This window comes from Pygocentrus nattereri, chromosome 24 (genome assembly GCF_015220715.1).
Source record: "Pygocentrus nattereri isolate fPygNat1 chromosome 24, fPygNat1.pri, whole genome shotgun sequence".
In the NCBI taxonomy this organism is placed as follows: Eukaryota; Metazoa; Chordata; class Actinopteri; order Characiformes; family Serrasalmidae; genus Pygocentrus; species Pygocentrus nattereri.
In genome coordinates, this window is record NC_051234.1 from 1,512,130 (window position 1) to 1,530,819 (window position 18,690).

The 18,690-nt window shown below is 42.0% G+C and overlaps 1 protein-coding gene across 7 annotated transcripts in view; it reads left to right on the forward strand.

Moving 5' to 3' along the window:
* The window catches only part of LOC108439291 (DNA-binding protein SATB1), a 61,168-nt gene that overhangs the window by 22,161 nt on the left and 20,317 nt on the right, over window positions 1–18,690 (forward strand). For 3 of the 7 annotated variants that reach the window (XM_017717594.2, XM_037534133.1, XM_037534130.1), the window contains exons 6-12: window positions 3,589–3,700; window positions 5,569–5,646; window positions 9,636–10,087; window positions 11,770–11,982; window positions 12,873–12,944; window positions 14,046–14,117; window positions 14,574–14,750. In XM_017717594.2, coding sequence (XP_017573083.1) covers window positions 3,589–3,700; window positions 5,569–5,646; window positions 9,636–10,087; window positions 11,770–11,982; window positions 12,873–12,944; window positions 14,046–14,117; window positions 14,574–14,750 — 1,176 coding nt within the window. The remainder of the gene's footprint in view (window positions 1–3,588; window positions 3,701–5,568; window positions 5,647–9,635; window positions 10,088–11,769; window positions 11,983–12,872; window positions 12,945–14,045; window positions 14,118–14,573; window positions 14,751–18,690) is intronic. The other 4 variants (XM_037534131.1, XM_037534132.1, XM_037534135.1 and 1 more) reach the window with 4 other exon arrangements.

Consider the following 18,690-nt stretch of genomic DNA (forward strand, 5'->3'; position numbering starts at 1 on the left):
AACAAGGGTCATGATGTACTATCCACAACCACCAGCGTACCTACAAGTGTCTTTTGAGTTGTTATATGTAATGTAGATGGTAAAAAAGAAAGTTGTAAAAATATATTTTAGGGCAAATCGTTCTCAGAACTTCTGTAAAACTATGTTTCAGACAGCAGGCGGTGTATTTGTAACAATTTAATGTAATCATTTTCTGTGAGGTAGCTTTTGGAAGCACCTCTAGGATTTAATTATGCAGAAGTGCTGAAAAATCGGAAACATTACGATTTAGTTGTTCAGTCAAAGATGTAATGAGAATGCTTTACATAAAAGCTGTAAATCTGTATAGTTCATTTTTTCAGAGATGTGGCTACTTTTTCAGAGGAAAGATTTAAGAGTTACTACGTTAACAGCATAAGGTGGTAGGTGGAGTTTTCACAGTCTCCATCTGATCACCATGGATACCGGAAAACCCAAACGAAAGCAGACTGTTTATTTTCCTTCAGTGTCCAATAGATGAAACTTAATAAAAATCACTATGGTAATAAATAAATTCAGTCCTATATTTCAAACATTTACTCACAGAATTCAGCAACTGCCCACTGAATTTTGTAAATCAGCTTCCAGTGAGTTTTTTCATTATAAGTACAGGGAAATTTGTTCAAATGATTGCCAGTGTTAATTGACAGTACAGTAAAGAAGCAACAGATAGATATTAGATTGAAAATTGCTAGAATATTCCTTTAATAATGAGTCTTTCTTGAGTTTACGTGGTTGTGTAAGAGCAGGTAAACTGTAAGTGGTACTCCAGGACCAGGTTTGGGAATGACTGACCTAAAGTACTGCAGCTACAGTAGCCCTTTACCGCACACAAACATGTTACACGCTTGTTGGCGTGGAAAGAAGCTATAATTAAGATTGTTGAAGGGGGAATAACCCAGGCCTCCCACACAATGGAGTAGGCTTATAGTAGTAGTAGTGGTGGAGAGAGAAAGAGAGAGGGTGAGAGAAATTCTGTCAGAGTTACAGAAAGAGAAAGAGAGAGAGAGTAAGAGTTACAGTTAGTATGTATGATGGAGAGAGATGGTGAATGAGAGAGTGACAGCTACATAGAAGGAGAGAGAGTTGAGTTAGAGAGATTGAGAAAGAGACAGAGAGAGAATGGAAAGCAATGGCAGAAAGCAGCAGCACTGGCCGTTTTCGTGCTCCGCTCCCATGACGGAAAGCCGAGCAGATCGCAGTGATAGCGCTGTAGCAAGACTTCCTGGGCACTGTGATAAGGCCTGCAGATGTTTATCATTTAAAGGGGCCCGGACCCATCCCATTTTACCTGTTGATGGTGGCCACTGGCCCAACCGAGTTTTTACCCGTCTCTCTTCCTCTCTCAGCGGGCGACTCTCTCGGAGACGGGGTGCGATGCTGCATGCGAGGCGGGTGATTAATGAACGATATTTATCCTAACATCTGTGTCAAAAGCGGCTTCTGCCAGGCTTTGCATTCGGAGAGATGGATGCAGTTACAGCACCCGACACAACAGGCACACTGCTGTCACCCCAATGAAGGATGCAGTGCATTTTTACTGTAATGATTCATACACCTTTTTTAATCAGTTTCAGTATAAATCTTAATTTCAGTCCTCTTCTCTTCAGCCTCATTTCTTATCAGAGTGTGGTGCAGATGACGTCGAAGGCAGATTCTTGTAGATCTGGTGGGGCAGTCTGAGTGTTCATCGTTTTTGGAGATGAATGATAAAGAGATCTGATAATTTTAAGAAACAAGTTGTTCTCCTGAGCATAGGGGTGGCAAGTAGGCCACTGTGTCAGGCCATGAGAGCAGCACTTTTTCAAGGTTTTGCCAGCTGTGCACGGTTGGAATTGACCAATATTCAGTCAGCTTTTGGGAAAATAATTGTTACATTGGTCAATCCGTTTTGCAATTTTAGGATATAAATTGTGTGAGCCAGCCAATCATAACTGTCCTCTGTGTTTCAAAGCCACGGGCTTACTTAAGTCAAAGTACAATCTTTGGGTTAAGAGAAAATAAACAATGTTATATGTCATTGTATTTGCTGCACCTCTAGTTTTTGCGAAAGGTTCTCTCTTTCATTTTGCCTGCGTTTTTCTCCATACTGTTCATCTCTCCAGCTGCACGCGCACTCGCAATAAAGGTTAATTGTCCCTCTCAAGCATACACAGCCTTGGCCTTTGCTGAGCTGTTAACCCGCTGTCTCCTGCTCCATGTGAAACCCACCACCCAGCACACTGTACAAGACAACAGCATGTCTTTAAAATATGGACTGTTCTTAAATGATTCTTGATTTGTTCCAGCATGCAAGCATTGTGCTGTGGCCTGTGTTCTGTATATTGTATCTGTATATCTTGTATCTCAAAACCTTGTATTTCCAGAATGGTAACTTTGTAGGGGGAAAAATGTTCTTAAGTTAATGTAGTAACTCCGGTTTCCTCCCACAGTCCAAAGACGTGCAGTCAGGCCAATTGGACACGCTAAATTCCCCCTAGGTGTGAGTGTGTATGTGTGATTGTGTATGTCTGTCTGTCTGCCCTGCGATGGACTGGCGACCTGTCCAGGGTGTATCCTGCCTTCTGCCCGATGACCGCTGGCATAGGCTCCAGCACCCCCACCCCCGTGACCCTGAGGGAGAAACAGCTTAGAAAATGTGTGTGTGTGTGTGTGTGTGTGTGTGTGTGTGTGTGTGTGTGTGTGTGTGTGTGTGTGTTAATGTAGCAAGTAATTTCGGACCATTTCCATTGGTTCATTCTTAATGAAATGTTCACAGAATGTAAAGGGTGGCTGTTTTCAGATAGTGTAAAAAAAACAAAACAAAAATGGAGAAAGCACTGCAAAGCTGAAAACCCGCTGTTGGAAAAGATAAAGGTTGAATCTGCAGCCATCCTCACATATCGTCCCCCAGTGCTCATATTATACAAATGATAAAGCCGGCATACCTGTAAAAGTAAAACAGATGTTTTTGTCTTTTGAATATTTATAACGATCCTAACAGTTTTTGTGTGCGTGTTGCTTAGCCCCGGGCCATCAAAGTGTTAAGTGTTGGGCTTAATAAAACAGAATCAGGGCTTGTTTGTGAGGAACATCAAAATAAAAAGCAACAAGGATAAATGGTGAATTGAGGGGTGAACAAGGCAAGGGGAGAGTGTGGCCCCTCTACTCAACTCCACCGGCTTTTACAGCAGATTGTGACTGCAACTTGCATTAGTGTAGGGAAGAAATCCCTAGTGCATCATCTGTTTAGCTATGTGGAAAGTAAATCTTCCTGTATACAAGGCTGGTGTGTTTTTTTATCTCTCACTGAAGCTCATCTTATGTGGCAGACTGCCTCTCAAACTCTGGGCCATTTGGTATGAAGGGACGTGTGCTGTTTTGGTTTTCTAAATGAGTTCTCTGTGTTGAGAAGGCAAATTTGTGCACAAATTTGTGTCAGCTTCTGCACCAAAACGTAGCATGCATCGTATGTAATCTTTATTACTGCATGTAATGTTAAGAAAATATTAAGGCAATTTCTAGCAAAGCAGAAACTCAACACTATTTTATGCTGTTCTCTCTCTCCCTCTCTTTCTCTCTCTCCTCCAGAGCATGATATCCTCCATTGTGAACAGTACTTACTATGCAAATGTGTCTGCGGCGAAGTGTCAGGAATTTGGACGTTGGTATAAACATTTCAAGAAGACAAAAGATATGATGGGTAAGCAAAACGAGGACAGCATTGTGTTACTCTATTGTTTGTCCCATTACACCTGCTGTTATTGGATGTGTTGTTAATGTATTGTAGTGTGTTTTTTACTCACTATTTAATGACTTGAATAATGAGTTCAAATACGTTTTTGAATTTTTTTTTTTTTTGCTTTATTTTGTGTTGATTTTTATTTATTTATTTATTTATTTTTGAAAATACCACATACCATCCTTAGATATGTTCATTAGCTCTGTTTATTCAGGGCCAGATCCTGACTTAAGAGCGCTTAAATCATTCCGCTTCCACCTATTTCGCTTAAGCTTTGTGCCACATCATGACTATAACAGGCTGCATGCAACTAAAGTCTTGGTAAAGGCAGTGTAAACCTATTACCATAAGCTAGCTAATAGTTTGATGCAAATATGACCCCCTCTCTGATGACCTTATAATTAATTTCCATGTGTTTTCTTGTTTTTCATTTGAAAACCTATTTGTGCACATCAGCGTTACATTAATTACAGCATTTGAAAAAAAAAAATCACAGAAATTCTTCTAATCCTTCTAATGATGTCTTCTACGACAGAGGTACCTGTTTTCTCTGTTAATTGTAGATATTAGCGGTAAACAGTTTATACATGAAATCACACAAAATAATGAGCAGTGCAGCCTAAAATGAGACCACATTTCAACATGTCGGGTGACTATCTGGAGCCGTTGCAGAGAACTGTTTATGTATAATGGCAATAAGAGTTGTTTTAGTTTCAGATAAAAATTCAGATAAAAAATTAGGAGCTTAGTAGCTCTAGGAATTAACTTCCTACACATAATAAGCCGCAACTGCAAAGCAAAGCCAAAAAAAAGCAAAAATAGTCAAACTGCTTCCCTTTTGCCTTTCTGTAATGATCTAATGGATGCTTAAACAGTAACTGTGTACCTGTGCATATGGTACATTACAGCAAACGGGCAATGTGAAGAGATGGTAACCTTGCATGTCGGTGGATGTTATTCTCGTGCTAAATGTTCAGCAGTCCAGAAGTTTCATTTAGAAGTACATCATTCTTACTTGAAGCAGACTAAATATAAACTAACTTTGTTTCTCCCTCCAAATTCATAAAAATAATTAAAGTTTTCAGCTTGGTATGTTAGGAATGAATCCTAAATTAAATTAAAACATGCACTTGCGATACTATAGTATATAGGCTGTGCTGCACGTATTTTAGTTTTTCCTGTGCCTAAGAATAAGACAAAAACATTTACATGACCACCAGGTCAAGATTTGCTTAAATTATGAACTTTAAGTGAAAACAAAGTCTGCATTAAGACTCAGGTCAGCAGAGTCAGTAGGGCTGTATTGTAGGAGTCAGATGTCAGTTCACCTGTATCAATTTGGGAATGCTTAAATTAACTGCAATTTTTTTAGTACTATTCAATAATATATGCATTCGGCTCGTCTGTTTTGCAAATACACAGTTAATACAACAGTACTAAAAGAATCTCGTCTCGTAGAATCATGATGACTTCATGATGCTCTAAACGATTTCCTAAAATAATCATAACCCAGTCATAATTGTGAGGTCAAATATTTGGTCAGGATTCGTTTAGAGGTGGCATTTTTCTTGGAAAATATACTAAAACTCGTGTAAACTCAAGTGAGGATCTGGGCCTTCGTAGTGTTTATAGTGTCTATCACACAGTCTGATAAAGCACACACGAGGTAAGTCACACTGGTGTATTTAGGCTCCTACGGTGACACTCTCTGTAACATCTGCCCCCCCTCACCAACCCCCCACCCCCCAGCACACATGCATGTGCCATCCCACTAACACTCTCTGTCTCTCTCCACACCTGTGTGTGTATGTATGTGTGTGCCCGCGCAGTCATGCGCCAACCCTCCCAGCTGGAGGGCTACCTGGGGACGTGCGTCCTCCATGACAGCCCACGTGCCACCACAGTAGGTAGGTCACGTGACACACTCGGGGCCACAGCACCGCACACCCCACCAGCCGGCTGTTGCCCACGGCAACCCTCCTTAGAACTTAATATTCATGAGAGCGGGAGGGGTTCTTTTGACGCTCGCGGAGCATGAGAGCCATTCATCCTGGTCTTTTGCACAATATAACACTGCACAATAATAACACATAATCAGCAAAATCAACTAAAAGCAGTGTGATGTGTTCAGAAGCAAATGCATCTGGTCATTGTGCATGGTCATCGCCCCAGAGGTCATTATATATGCTCCACCCACACGTGCATTCCTTCATAGCAACTGTTAGTTGGACAAACTTTAGAGAACTTTGGCAGAAGTGCCATTCGTCTCAAGAGTTTACAGTTGAAGTGTTATGCTGGACTACGTTGCAGCAAATTCAACAGCAGGAGAGTAGAAGTGACAGATTAGCCTCCATGTTAACATTAGCTTCATTACACAACACCAAAACATATAATCTGTCTTAACAGGATGTCCCATTCAACGTAAAAAAGATGAGTGCGAAATTAATAAATATCATTTGAAATGAATAATGCACTCTAAATTTCCTTATTTTGACTGTGCTACAGATTCTCATTAGGTTCAGTGGGAACTTTGCCAGTGCTCTCTATAGCTTGTCCACCCTTGCGATTACAAAAGAACGTTTATGTGGGTGGAGCATGGATAGTTCAGTTGTGGTCCTGCTCAAACATACCTCTCTGCAGTTAGTTAAGCTGGGGTTACACTACATGACTTTTACCCTGATTAGCCCTAATTCTCAGTCTGGCCAAGTCTGGGCTGGTTGGCTTTAGTCTGCAGATTTTGGGGTAGTCAGAATTGACAGTTGGGAGTAAAAATCAAGTAGTGTGCTAGATTTTTTGCCTCCTGTTCTACTTTCTGAGTATTTGCATGTTTGATTTTTTTGGTCCCTTCTCTGAGAGCAAGTTGTAAATATAGCTAATAAATAATGCCAGGCAGACATTCTCTTGTGTAGCAGCCCTGTTTAATGAATTGACTTTAAGACAGGAGCGCGATCCATTGTATGCACATCAAAAACTCTTAAAACCTACCACACTGGTCATGTCTTACATGCACAACCTCAACTTTGCACACTTTTTAACTCTGTCAGTGCATACAGCAGCAAGCTGCTTCACATTTGGTTTATCCATGTCTTTTAGAAACAGAAGTGTGTGGTCATGTGAGTTTAGTTTGGCAGCAACTTAAAAATTGTGTAGTGTGTGATCCCAAGTTCAGTGATGGAAATGACATTCATGTAGAGAATTTCTGGCAGTCTACAAATTTCATCACAAATAGCGATCAAGGGGGCCCAAGCACCCTATATGATTTTGAAACCAGTAGCACACAAATGATAGGCAAAGTGTACTTTGGGGTCTCAAGAAAAAGGATCTGCCAGATTTCGTACACTTAGATTTTTTGGTAAGCCATAGATCTTTAACAAATAAGTCAAAACTGGGGACTGGTTTCTGAACTTGTCACATTTTTCAATGCTTATGATATCAGTTGCCAAAAAAATTCTGTGAGATTCCCAGTCTTTTTATAATCTATTAGGACTTAAGAAGTCATGTAGTGTATCCAAGGCTTTATGAAATATAATAGACATGTTAGAGCTAGAAAATCACCAAACTGTACTGCGAGAGTAAGGTTGGCCAGGACTGGAATTAATGAGCCCAGTTCTTGAATCTCTTATTTCACCAAGGCTGGACAGAGTTGGTGTGGTTTAGCCACCTATGTTGTGGTTTTTGTGAGAGGACAGTGAGAGGCAGGTCACTTTAAGGAGCCACTCCTGTGGAGTGCAGGGAGGTGTGTGTGCCTGTGTGTGTGAAAACGTTGTCCGACTGTGCAGCAGTGGAGTGGGCTGGAGTCCTGCTGTTCTCTCAGAGATACACCAGGGCCTCTCTCTCTCACTCTGTTCCTCTCTCTCTCTCTCTCTCTCTCTCTCTCACTCTGTTCCTCTCTCTCTCTCTCTCACTCTATTCCTCTCTCTCTCTCTGTTTCTCTGCCTGTCTCTCTCTCACTCTCTCTACCAGCCCACATCCCCCTCTACTATTGTACTGCTAATCCCGGCCCGCTCGGTGCCAGATTCCACAGAAGGAACTCTTGTTGTGTGTCTGCTGCTCGCTGCTACAGCATGGCCTGCAAACACTTTTCTCTCCCGTCTTTCAATTTGCATGGAATAGCTGTGTGTGTGTGTGTGTGTGTGTGTGTGTGTGTGTGTGTGTGTGTGTGTGTGTGTGTGTATGTGCCCCCCAGCAGTTTTCTATGGTAAAAATGGGAACCGAAAGGCACACCGTAGTATCAGACTGCCGAAATGAGGAGGATTATGAGAAAGCTTTGATTATTATTGAGCCCCCCCCCACACTTTCTCCCGATACTGAAAGGAACAGCCATGGCTTCCTTTGTTTTGGCTGTCAGTAAAGACACATGCTTGTGTTCCTGTGATTATTGTATGTATTTCTGGAGAGATTCCATGCTCTTAATCTGTTTTTTTATCTCCTATTGAAACATTTATATTTTGATGAGTTGCCATAATTCACGTTTGCCCAAAATGAGGGGGTTGGTAAAATTATTGCCAGAGTTGCGCTGAGTTGGAATGGTGCAATCCCTGTGCTTGTAGGTGTTGAACGTTTTAATTTATCCTTATTTAAACAAATCCTTTTAAAGTAATACGCCCCGAACGTCTGAAGGAGCCGTAACACTCCGGTCCCCACTTAAATCTCAGCGTGCACAACAGACCTTTTCATTTTCGGATTTTCCAGCCCGTTGTTTTGCGGCCTCGCACTCGTCAATTAAAAAGGGCTGCGATATTTATAACAGTAAATACCATCAACAGCATCAAATAGCTGCCTTATTCTCTTGGTCTTGTCAGGGCTAGCCTAAGCGAGAGGGCTCGGCTGTGGGATCCAAGCGCCTCCGTCTCTGCTCCGACTCCGGCTATATTTAGACTTTCCCGAAATTTCATATTGGCCAGCTTGCGTACCTTGTTTGAAAATTAAGAGCATAAAGGGCGATTCAAATGCACCAGCGGCTGGCCGTATGCATGTAAGGACTCCCCCACCCACTACTTTAGACAGCGGGCCACACTGGCTTGTTGTTATTGCTCACATGATTGGGCCATGGAAATTATAAACTAATTTCGGGAGCTGCCAACTTGTGTAGATGCAGGTCACGCACTGAGCCCCTTTAACTCCTGGCTGGGGTGGTCCAGCCTGAACAACATGCATAGTAGTGGCCCAGAGATTTTATATATATTAGTGAAGTCTTTATCACACAGCAGTTTATTTGTTTTTATGGGGTTTTGTGCTTTCTGTGTTGATATTTAATCATATGCCATACCCAGAATCAGATGTGATATATTTTCTGAAGATTAAAATCCTTTATTTGACTTTGTTTTTTAGTGCAATCACACAGTCCTTTTACACAAGTGTCTTTTAAAGTTTTGCTATTTAACCCCTTAGAATAAGTAAAAAGCTCAGTTTAATAACATGAAGACTTATTATTACTGCTTTGGTGCGAAAAATATCTGTTATATATTTATGAGAGCCAGAAGCTGCTGTTACTGACTTTATAATAGTGTAAAGTTTTTTAGCCATTATTTAACAATTCATTTTCAAGGCAAAACTTGCCAGATAAAAACTGACTTGACTGAACAGTTACAAACCATGTTAGTCACTTCTGATTCATTAATAAAATACATTTTAATTGAGGATTGTTTAAAAATCAAACAATCAAGCTTAGTCGATTAATCGAGCCCTAAACTGAAACTAGGACCACATACGGTCCCTGAGAGTTTAAGTGTTTAAGTAGCTGCTAATTGACTAAAGACATTCCCTGCAGCCATTGATTTTATACTCCTCTCTGCACCGATGCACAGTTTGAACTTTTAGCATTAACACATCTTGTTTTCTTCTCTGTCTGTCTCTCTCTCTCTCTCTCCCCCTCTGCCTGTCTGCATGATTTTAGCTGAAATGGATGGTTTATCGGACCTTTCCCCACCCGGTCCTAACCACCTGAGCTTCAGTCAGCAGCCCATCCCTGGTAGCACAGCAGAGCAGCCACCATCCCCCGTGCCCCTGCCACACAGCGGTCAGGCCCCAGGCCGTGCACAACTGCCTGGCCTTCATCCTGGCCTGGTGTCTACCCCCATCAGCCCTCAGCTGGTCAACCAGCAGATCGTCATGGCACAGATCCTGAACCAGCAGTACGCCGTTAACCGGCTCCTGGCCCAGCAGTCCCTCAACCAGCAGTACCTGAATCACCCACCCGTCAGCCGCGCACTCAACAAGCCCCTGGATTCGCAAGTGTCCTCCAATGCAGAGGTGTCCTCCGAAATCTACAAGTGGGTGAGGGATGAGCTGAAGAGGGCCGGTATTTCCCAGGCTGTGTTTGCCCGTGTGGCTTTCAACAGGACACAGGTATTAACAAAGTAATAGTTGAAATCTTCAAATAATGGCGTAGCTAGATGCAACTGTCATTGAGTTACTTTGTTCAAAGGTGTGTCATCATCACAATTTGTCTTTCAGTTGTCATCCTGTATGACAACTATGCATAGTTGTATATTTCATTGTACAGTGTAGTTTGCATTCCTTATTTTCTACATGAGATTTTTTTCCCTAAAAGGCTTTCTTATATTTAGAGACTTAAACTTAATAAGTGTTTACTAAAAATCGTAAAGAATATTTATTGGGTGTTTTCTTATAGGACAAGTGTAGATGGAGCATTGGCTTCATAGCTTGTGTTAAATTACCGATCCCTCTTATTAGATTTTTACTCAGAGCTGTGGAGAACATTGGCTTTGTTTAATTTCTCTTGGTTTAAACAAAAATATGTATTCAGGTACTCAAATATAAAGAAGATGTTTCTCTGTTAGTGACCATGAAACTATTTTGTTGACTGTCAAAAAGCTGAATCATTCCTTACCACACCAATGCCATACATCAGCTATGACATGTTTGCCTGATACGTGTCACTACACGTAGGCTATATTACACTAATCACTCGGCTCTGGTAACACAGCAACAATGGAATGCTCTCTCCGAGATGGGGAGCTTGATGTTGTTTGTTGTGGGAATAAACAGACAAGGGTAGACTGTTGTCACGGAAAACAGGGGACAGAAAGAGAGATATTTGGAACATTTGGCAAGCCGAGGCCTGGAGACATTGCCGTGCTCTTGCCCCTCTCAATTTCACTGAAAAGTGGCAGAACCTCTAGTTATAACTTTATTTCTTTAATGTCTTCTACTCCCACTCATTCTTTTTTTTTTTCTCCCCTTCTTTGTCACTTCACACAAGCGCTTGTCGCTTTGCCGTTAGCATAAGCTTTCGAGTCCTGTAGAGACATGGTGCCATGACAACTGTTTACCGTCATCAGGTGAGAGAGAGAGATGTACCTGGCTCTCTGCCAGCGCATGGGGAGCCCGGTCACGGACTGCTGCTGCACCATGCTCACAGGTTTTTTTTTTTCTCTGGAGCCAGCCGTGGAGATAATGTCTGAAGATGTTCTGCATAGTTTTTAGGAAGGTTCACTGTGAGGCTCATTATAAGTCCCTTTGGCTTTGAAGTCGTGTGAAAGTGATAAGAATCTATTGGAAAGTAGGAGCGTGAATGGAGAGTTGTGTTTTTTGCACAAATTGGCAGCCTTTCCCATTTATCTACACTATAAAGAATTTGCGACATGCCTTTTTTTGTTTTGGAGAGCTCTTGTAAAATTTATTGTACGTTCTTCTGCAGCAGTTTAATGAAGAGTACTTGTGGTGACATGTCATGGCGTCTCTGACTGCGAAAGCGCATGTGGGTTTGGTGGCCTTTTTTGATTATGGAGGAGATAAAGAGGATAAGAAGGAGGCTTTTGAAAGTTGGGGGAAGTTAGAAAGGGCAGCACTGCACATATCAAAGGTCCAGCATCACATAGGGTCATAGGGTGGATTTATCTTATTAGGAGGATTGGACTCGTCTAAGTGTACACATTGTAAATGCTGTAATTTCTTGGTCTGTTTATATTTCAGAGGTTCTCTTTCATTTTCTTTCTCTCTTTTTGTCACCCCCCCTTCTCTCTCTCCCTGTATCATCCCCACCTCTCTTTCTTTGTGTCTCTCAGGGTCTTCTCTCAGAGATCCTGAGAAAAGAGGAGGATCCTAAAACAGCATCTCAGTCTCTTCTGGTCAACCTGAGGGCCATGCAGAACTTCCTTCAGCTTCCTGAGGCTGAGCGAGACCGCATCTACCAGGAGGAAAGAGAGAGGAGTTTGACAGCAGCTTCCGCCATGGGCCCTGCTCCTCTTATCAGCACGCCCCCAACACGCCCTGTCCAGGTGACAAACCACACCACCACCCTTGTGGGCTATCCAAAACATAGGGTTGGCATCAATCATAAAACTGGAATTTGTATCCAGAAATTAGTGCTGGATGAACTGTTTTGTAATATCAGTAATACTGATTATAAGTTTGTGCATTACTGATAAATAGCAATCAGTACATGATTCACATTACATTTTATATAAGAGCAATGTTTCCTTTTGTCAGAGAGTTTGTTGTTGTGCACTTTATACATTCAGGATGTAACTGCATGTGTATCGTTTTGTGGAGGCATCAGGAAAAATACTTTAAAATACAAGCAAGTAAAGAATTGTAAAGGTTTATTTCTGCCATTTTTTCTTCTGTCTGGTTAATATTTATAAAACTGTGTAACGTTCCCTTGGACACGAAAACAGAACAAAAATGTCCAAAGGGAACAAACTTTTCAGGCTTTTAAGACAATATTTGGTGTTCAGAAAGCACAACTTCATTAATGGAAATGTATGTTTAATCAAACACCATGATGCTGTGATATTTGGAAAATATTGTGATATTGAATTTTATTAATACCACACACCACTACCAGGAGTCCTTCATGTGCATAAATGCCCAGTGCGAGATAGAAGTCATGCTTTCGTGCCCTGAACAGCTCCCGAATAGCAGTCAGAAAAGTATGTGATAACTTCTCCTCTGCAGACTCCTTCAAGTGCACTTGAGTGTGTCATAGTGGACACAAAGCCCCTCTATGCTGGTTGGGCTGAGCCAGGGCTTTTTATTCAGGATAAAGCCCCTCTCCTGCTCATTCACACACACTGAGAGTTGCACAATAGCGAAGGCTGAAATGCCATTGCTGTTCGCTCAAGTGTGTGTTTGCTTCTGTGTGTGTGTGTGTGTCTGTGTGCGCTAGAACCAGAGTGTAGGAGTGAACCAGATGCTGCTTTCCAGTTCAGATCCCATCATCAGATGCTACTCCGACTTGGTTAGTTCAGCGACTGCTCTTGATTCTTTGATTCATCAGGCGTGCGCAGCCTCAAATCAGTCAGATTCTAGTATGGCCTATTTAAAGACATGATTGAAATAAATAGATAGAAATTGTATGATTACAGCAGCAACAAAAGAGGACTGTGCAAACCATGTGTGTATATATATATATATATATATATTATTATAAAATACTACAGAAAGTTTATGGAATTTACAGGACTCGAATGCAGGTGATTATGTAAAAGAGTAGCCTTGTGTATGCACAGGCCAGAAACATACAAACATCTCATACACTACATCATTCTGAATGGGTCTCAGCCTGGCAGGAAGACGTACCCACGCATTCATGCCATCTATACTCAATGCATCTCAGCCATATTGTGAGTTACATTAGCGGTTATTACTCCGGCTGTTGAGATTCCCTGCGCCAAGCCTATGCCCGTGTAAGGCGAGAGCATGTGGCGCATGCCAACCAATGCAGGCGATGCAATGGAGGCTGACTCTGACTGGACCCGGTGCTATAAATCAGCAGGGCGGCAGTTCTCACCGTGCTGTAAGCATTTTTTATGGCCATCATAAAAACGGTGGTGGAGGTATGACTCCCACATACGTTAATGGGTCGTCAGACAGACAGTGCCACGCAAGTTTGTGCATGTTCCGTCCTTAACAATTAGATACGGTCACAAAACAGCTCAACCCCGACGCCTGGGCTTTTGCAAAAGAATGGCTGTGAAACGACTTGCTGACAGCGTTATTTTCGCCAGTTCTGTTGGTAGACGTTAGACGTGTTTTTTCTTTTCTTTCTGTCTGCAATGTTTCCACAGTCTCCTGCGCAAGTCTCTTTGCTCCAGACGTAAATCATTAGAAGAAAGGTGTTACAATATGTTCAACAGAGTCCCTGTCCTCTAAAGAGACATTAAGCAGATTATTCTTCTCAAGAAGAGAGGCTCTTCATTTCAAATTTAGAGTGTTGTGAACATTAGATTAGATGTTTTGATTAAACTATGTTTTCACCCGCACGGTTCAGAGGAATTAAATGTGTTAAAATGTGCGTCTCTATGTGTGTGTGTGTGTGTGTGTGTGTGTGTGTCTGCAGCCCAGAAGAGAAGAATGTAACAATATCAGGCCAGAGGACTGGAACCCAAGGATTCCAGTGGGCATTTCTCCTGTAAGTGTATTTTTTATTTCTGCATTATAGAGACTCGCAGGATCTTTCATCATGACAAATTTTACACCTTTGCATCTAGCAATGACATAGACATCCCAAAGGAAACTTTATCAATTAGTGAAATCCTCAAAATCTTGATATTGTAACTGTCATTTTGATCTTTCTGAAACGGTTCTTTGTAGAACAATGTAACAACATGCTGAACATCTCTTGACTTAAAGCATTTAATTCCAGGTAGTTTTGCACTGTTTACACATGAAATGTGTAAAGGGCAGCTGAAGTTTTCAAATGGTATAAAAAGTCAGCTTTTATATCACAGCCACGATAGGCCCATTTGAATAATGGTTCTGTAGAAGACGTGTCATTTAATGAGCTTAGTTTGTACTAGTGCTAGAATATGGCGTAATTGTTGGAAAAGTTACTGAAATGCTGCCCCCTCTATGCTGTATTGAGAAGGCGTCTCGGGTCCCTGCCCAGGTGAAGCCCTCTCCGCAGCCGTCGGAGTGGAACGGCAAGCAGGAGAGCTCCATCTTGAACATCAACTCCTCCATCTATGACGAGATCCAGCAGGAGATGAAGAGGGCCAAGGTGTCCCAGGCAATGTTCGCCAAGGTTGCTGCTTCAAAGAGCCAGGTATGTTCTGTCTTACATGATCAGAGTGACTACACCCATATGCTTCTGAAATCTGGGCAAGAATTAATTATTTAAAAAATAACAACATGTTTGTAAATAAAAACTAATTTCAGAACACACAAATTACGGAAACTGGATTGGCCATAGCATAACACAGTAACGTGCCTCTTTGTGTTGACGTCCTGGAGGCTGGAGCTTTAGCATTAACTAGATAGCAGTTGCGAAGTTAGCCTGCTTAGTTGTAGCTGCCTTTAAAGACAATACACCGTGACATTGCAGTGCAAACATATGATGGCATTGAACGCGGTTGTGGGAACCAGAGATCACAAATAACCAGCACCAATCAACAGCTCACACCTGCGTGTTCATTAATAACATGAGTACATCTTTAGTTTTGTTCAGAATATCCTGAGATTATGGAGATGTGAACCAAGTATCGAGAATCAAAAGAAATTGCGGAAGGCCGAGTGCATCTTTACACCTCTCGCTGATAGTGCTAATTAACAGCAACATGCCATTAGAACAGCCACAATGGAGAAATTTTATTTTGCACCTGTACCTTTTTATTTCTTTATATGACATAATTATTGCTGACAGTGTCATCTTGAAAACATCAGCAACATAAAAAAAACAGATTATGTCTAGAAACATCAGGAAAATATGTGTGGTGGCCCACTACAAACATTTAAAATACTATATTCAATAAATGAAATAGATTGTAACCTGTTAAAGACATTATCATGTTATGATTAAAAGCCCTTTGCTCCATCAAGACTAAGGTGCCCGTTTTATCAATGATGTGCAGACCACTCTTTTAGCCTTGTCAAGTGCTTGGTGAATGACCTTCAGTGATCATATACATGCAAACGCATCACCTCAGTTGACAAAATATCGTCCGGCACTTGTGTACGGTCACAATGCAGAGGCACACAGGCTCTTACCTGTCAGATAGAAAGATAAAAGAGAAGACAGACAGGTAAGCAGGCAGGTAATTTACTGCCATAATGACATAGCCGTGCTTTATTGTGGCCTTGTGAACAGCAGACAGTGTTTCAACGTTAAACAAACGTGTTTATATTGTCCCGTCTCTGACTGGCTCTCAGTAAAGCCCACACCATTATCTCACCCATAGAACAACCTTCTGCTGAATACAGGCTTGTGTGCACCAAATTACCGTCTGATTCTCTCTATTAAAACTAATTAAAGAAGCACAAGGCGAGGCCCGTTATTAAAGGTTTCGAATATCTCCATGCACAGTGGAAGATTTTCAAAATTGCATTTGATGGCAAAAAAAGGGGGGAAAATGACTAAAAAGCCCTAAATTATCTGGAAATATCAGTGGGTTTTTGCTGATTGCACTGATCATCATGCCAGATACCTTTCTTTTACCAAATTACAGTTTGATGCACAAACCACTGTTTTTGTTCAAATGAGTTCAAAGCTGAGAAGCGAAGGGAGGGGCGAGTGGAAGAGAGAAAGAAAACCAATGCGTTAATTCTCAAAAAAAGTCTTGCATAGAATTATCCTATCAGTGGAAAGATGACTCCTGTTTTTTTGTTAGAAAAATAGTCCTCATAATAAACATGTGTATGAGAGTATCTGTGCGTTTGTGTGCACTTGTGTACAGGCATATATGTATGTTTGCATCTGTGTGCGCTTGTGTGTGTGTGTGTGTGTGTGTGTGTATGTGTGTGTGTATGTGTGTGTGTGTGTTCTCTCCCCCTGCATATGTCTGTGCTCCCCATTCATGGCTGGTGTGAATGTGAATTGAGCAGCAGATAAGAACTGTGCTAATTACGCAGCTGAAAAAGGGGCCGGGGAGAGCACTTATCTCCAGCTCCATCTCGTAATGTGTGCTCCCCGGGCAGCTGGTCCCCCCTCCCTCCTTCCCTCCTTCCCTCCCTCCCTCCATCACTCCCGTTCTCCCTCAGTCGCTTGCTCTCGCACCGGGCCCACTGGGGCTACAGGCTGGATGTCCATCCAGCAGTAACTGTCTTTGGTGGAGAGTTGATGGTGGAGAGTGTTGATGAGCTTTTTTGTGTGTGCATTAGGGCTGCACAACATGGGCAAAAGACCAGCATTGCGATTATAATGCTACATAACGAGATTGTAGTTCACCTTTGAATGCATTGAAAATGCAATTACAGCATTTGGCGGACGCTCTTATCCAGAGCGACTTACAATTTGAGCTTTTATTTTTCATACAGGTAGGCGCAAGGTAGTGTTAGGAGTCTTGCCCAGGGACTCTTATTGGAATAGTGTATGGGGCTTACCCAGATGGGGGATTGAACTGCAGTCTAAAGCACAGAAGGCAAAGGTGTTTCCGACTACACTGTACCAACCGCAGGTGAATCCCTGCGACTCCACTAAAGACTGGCCTATAATTTTGACAAAAAATTACTTGAATTTGATTTGGAATTACTTTATTAAATTATTGCAATTGCAATTCCATTTGCATTCTGTTAAAAATGCACTGGTGAATCAATGTGACCAATGTGGCCAGTGTGACCTGATTAAAGACTGTCAAAATAATTAATTCTGTTTAATTCAGAGTGAAATGCAGGATTCACCCTGGCTGTACCAGTATTGCTTTCTTATTTGAGAAATGCCTTGCAATGTAGTAAAATGCATTAGTGAGCATGTCTTTCATAAAGATTCGCCTGCATTATTTTTACCAAAATTATTTACTTTTACTGGACTATGCAAACACCTTGATTCCCCAAAACAACCAAAGAAACAGTGAGCATTTTGATTGGTTAGACGACTAATTTGCATGTTTCATCCTCCTGCAGTGTCAGCATTGCAAAGGTCAGTATCATGATAGAGACTAACAAATGATAACTTGTACAGCCCTACTGAGCATGTGCATGTGTTTCTGTATGCGTATGTCTGCACAGTGGGGGATGGAGGCTTTTCCCTCTTTCCTGGCTAAATGCCCATATGCTTCTTGGGTAACATGGCATGCAGTGGGTCAGAAGCAGAGGGCACTGGCAGAAGGGCTGATTGATCAGCTTCATCTGCAAGAATGCTCAACTGCACCAGCTGCAGCCACCATATTCACAGCCGTAATTACTAGGGATGTGGAATTTCTGGGGCGATAACGATACAAAATAATAAATAAACACTTTTACAGTTTTTCCAATGAATGATTAAACGAGTAGTACTTCTTCTTCTTCTTCCTCTTCTTCTTCTTTCGGCTGCTCCCTTTACGGGTCGCCACAGCGGATCATCTGCCTCCATCTTGCCCTATCCACTGCCTCCTCTACTTTCACACCCATCATCTCCATGTCCACCTTCACTACATCCATAAACCTTCTCTGAGGTCTACCTCTTCTCCTTCTGCCCGGCAGCTCCATCTCCAACATTCTTTGCCCAATATATCCACTATTCCTCCTCAACACATGTCCAAACCATCTCAACCTGGCCTCTCTGGCTTTATCTCCAAACTGCTCCACCTTCACCGTCCCTCTGATCTGCTCATTTCTAATCTTGTCCATCCTGGTCACTCCCAACGAAAATCTCAGCATCTTCATCTCCGCCACCTCCAGCTCAGCCTCCTGTCTTTTAGACAGAGCCACAGTCTCCAAACCAAACATCATAGCAGGACGCACTGCTGTCTTGTAGACCTTCCCTTTCACTCTTGCTGCTGTCCTTCTGTCACACATCAGCCCCGACATCCGTCTCCACCCACTCCATCCTGCCTGCACCCTCTTCTTCACCTCTTTTCTACACTGTCCATTGCTCTGGATGGTTGACCCAAGATATTTGAAGTCATCCACCTTTACGACCTGAGTAGTACTGAAAGGCTTTAATGCATTTCCCCTCACTGTTAAACATTTGTTACAAACTAAAGTTCTGTTGTCATCTGCTCAAACTTCCAGCTCACTGGCATATTCACTTTTGCAGCATCAGAACGGAACTAAACGTATGTGTCAGCACA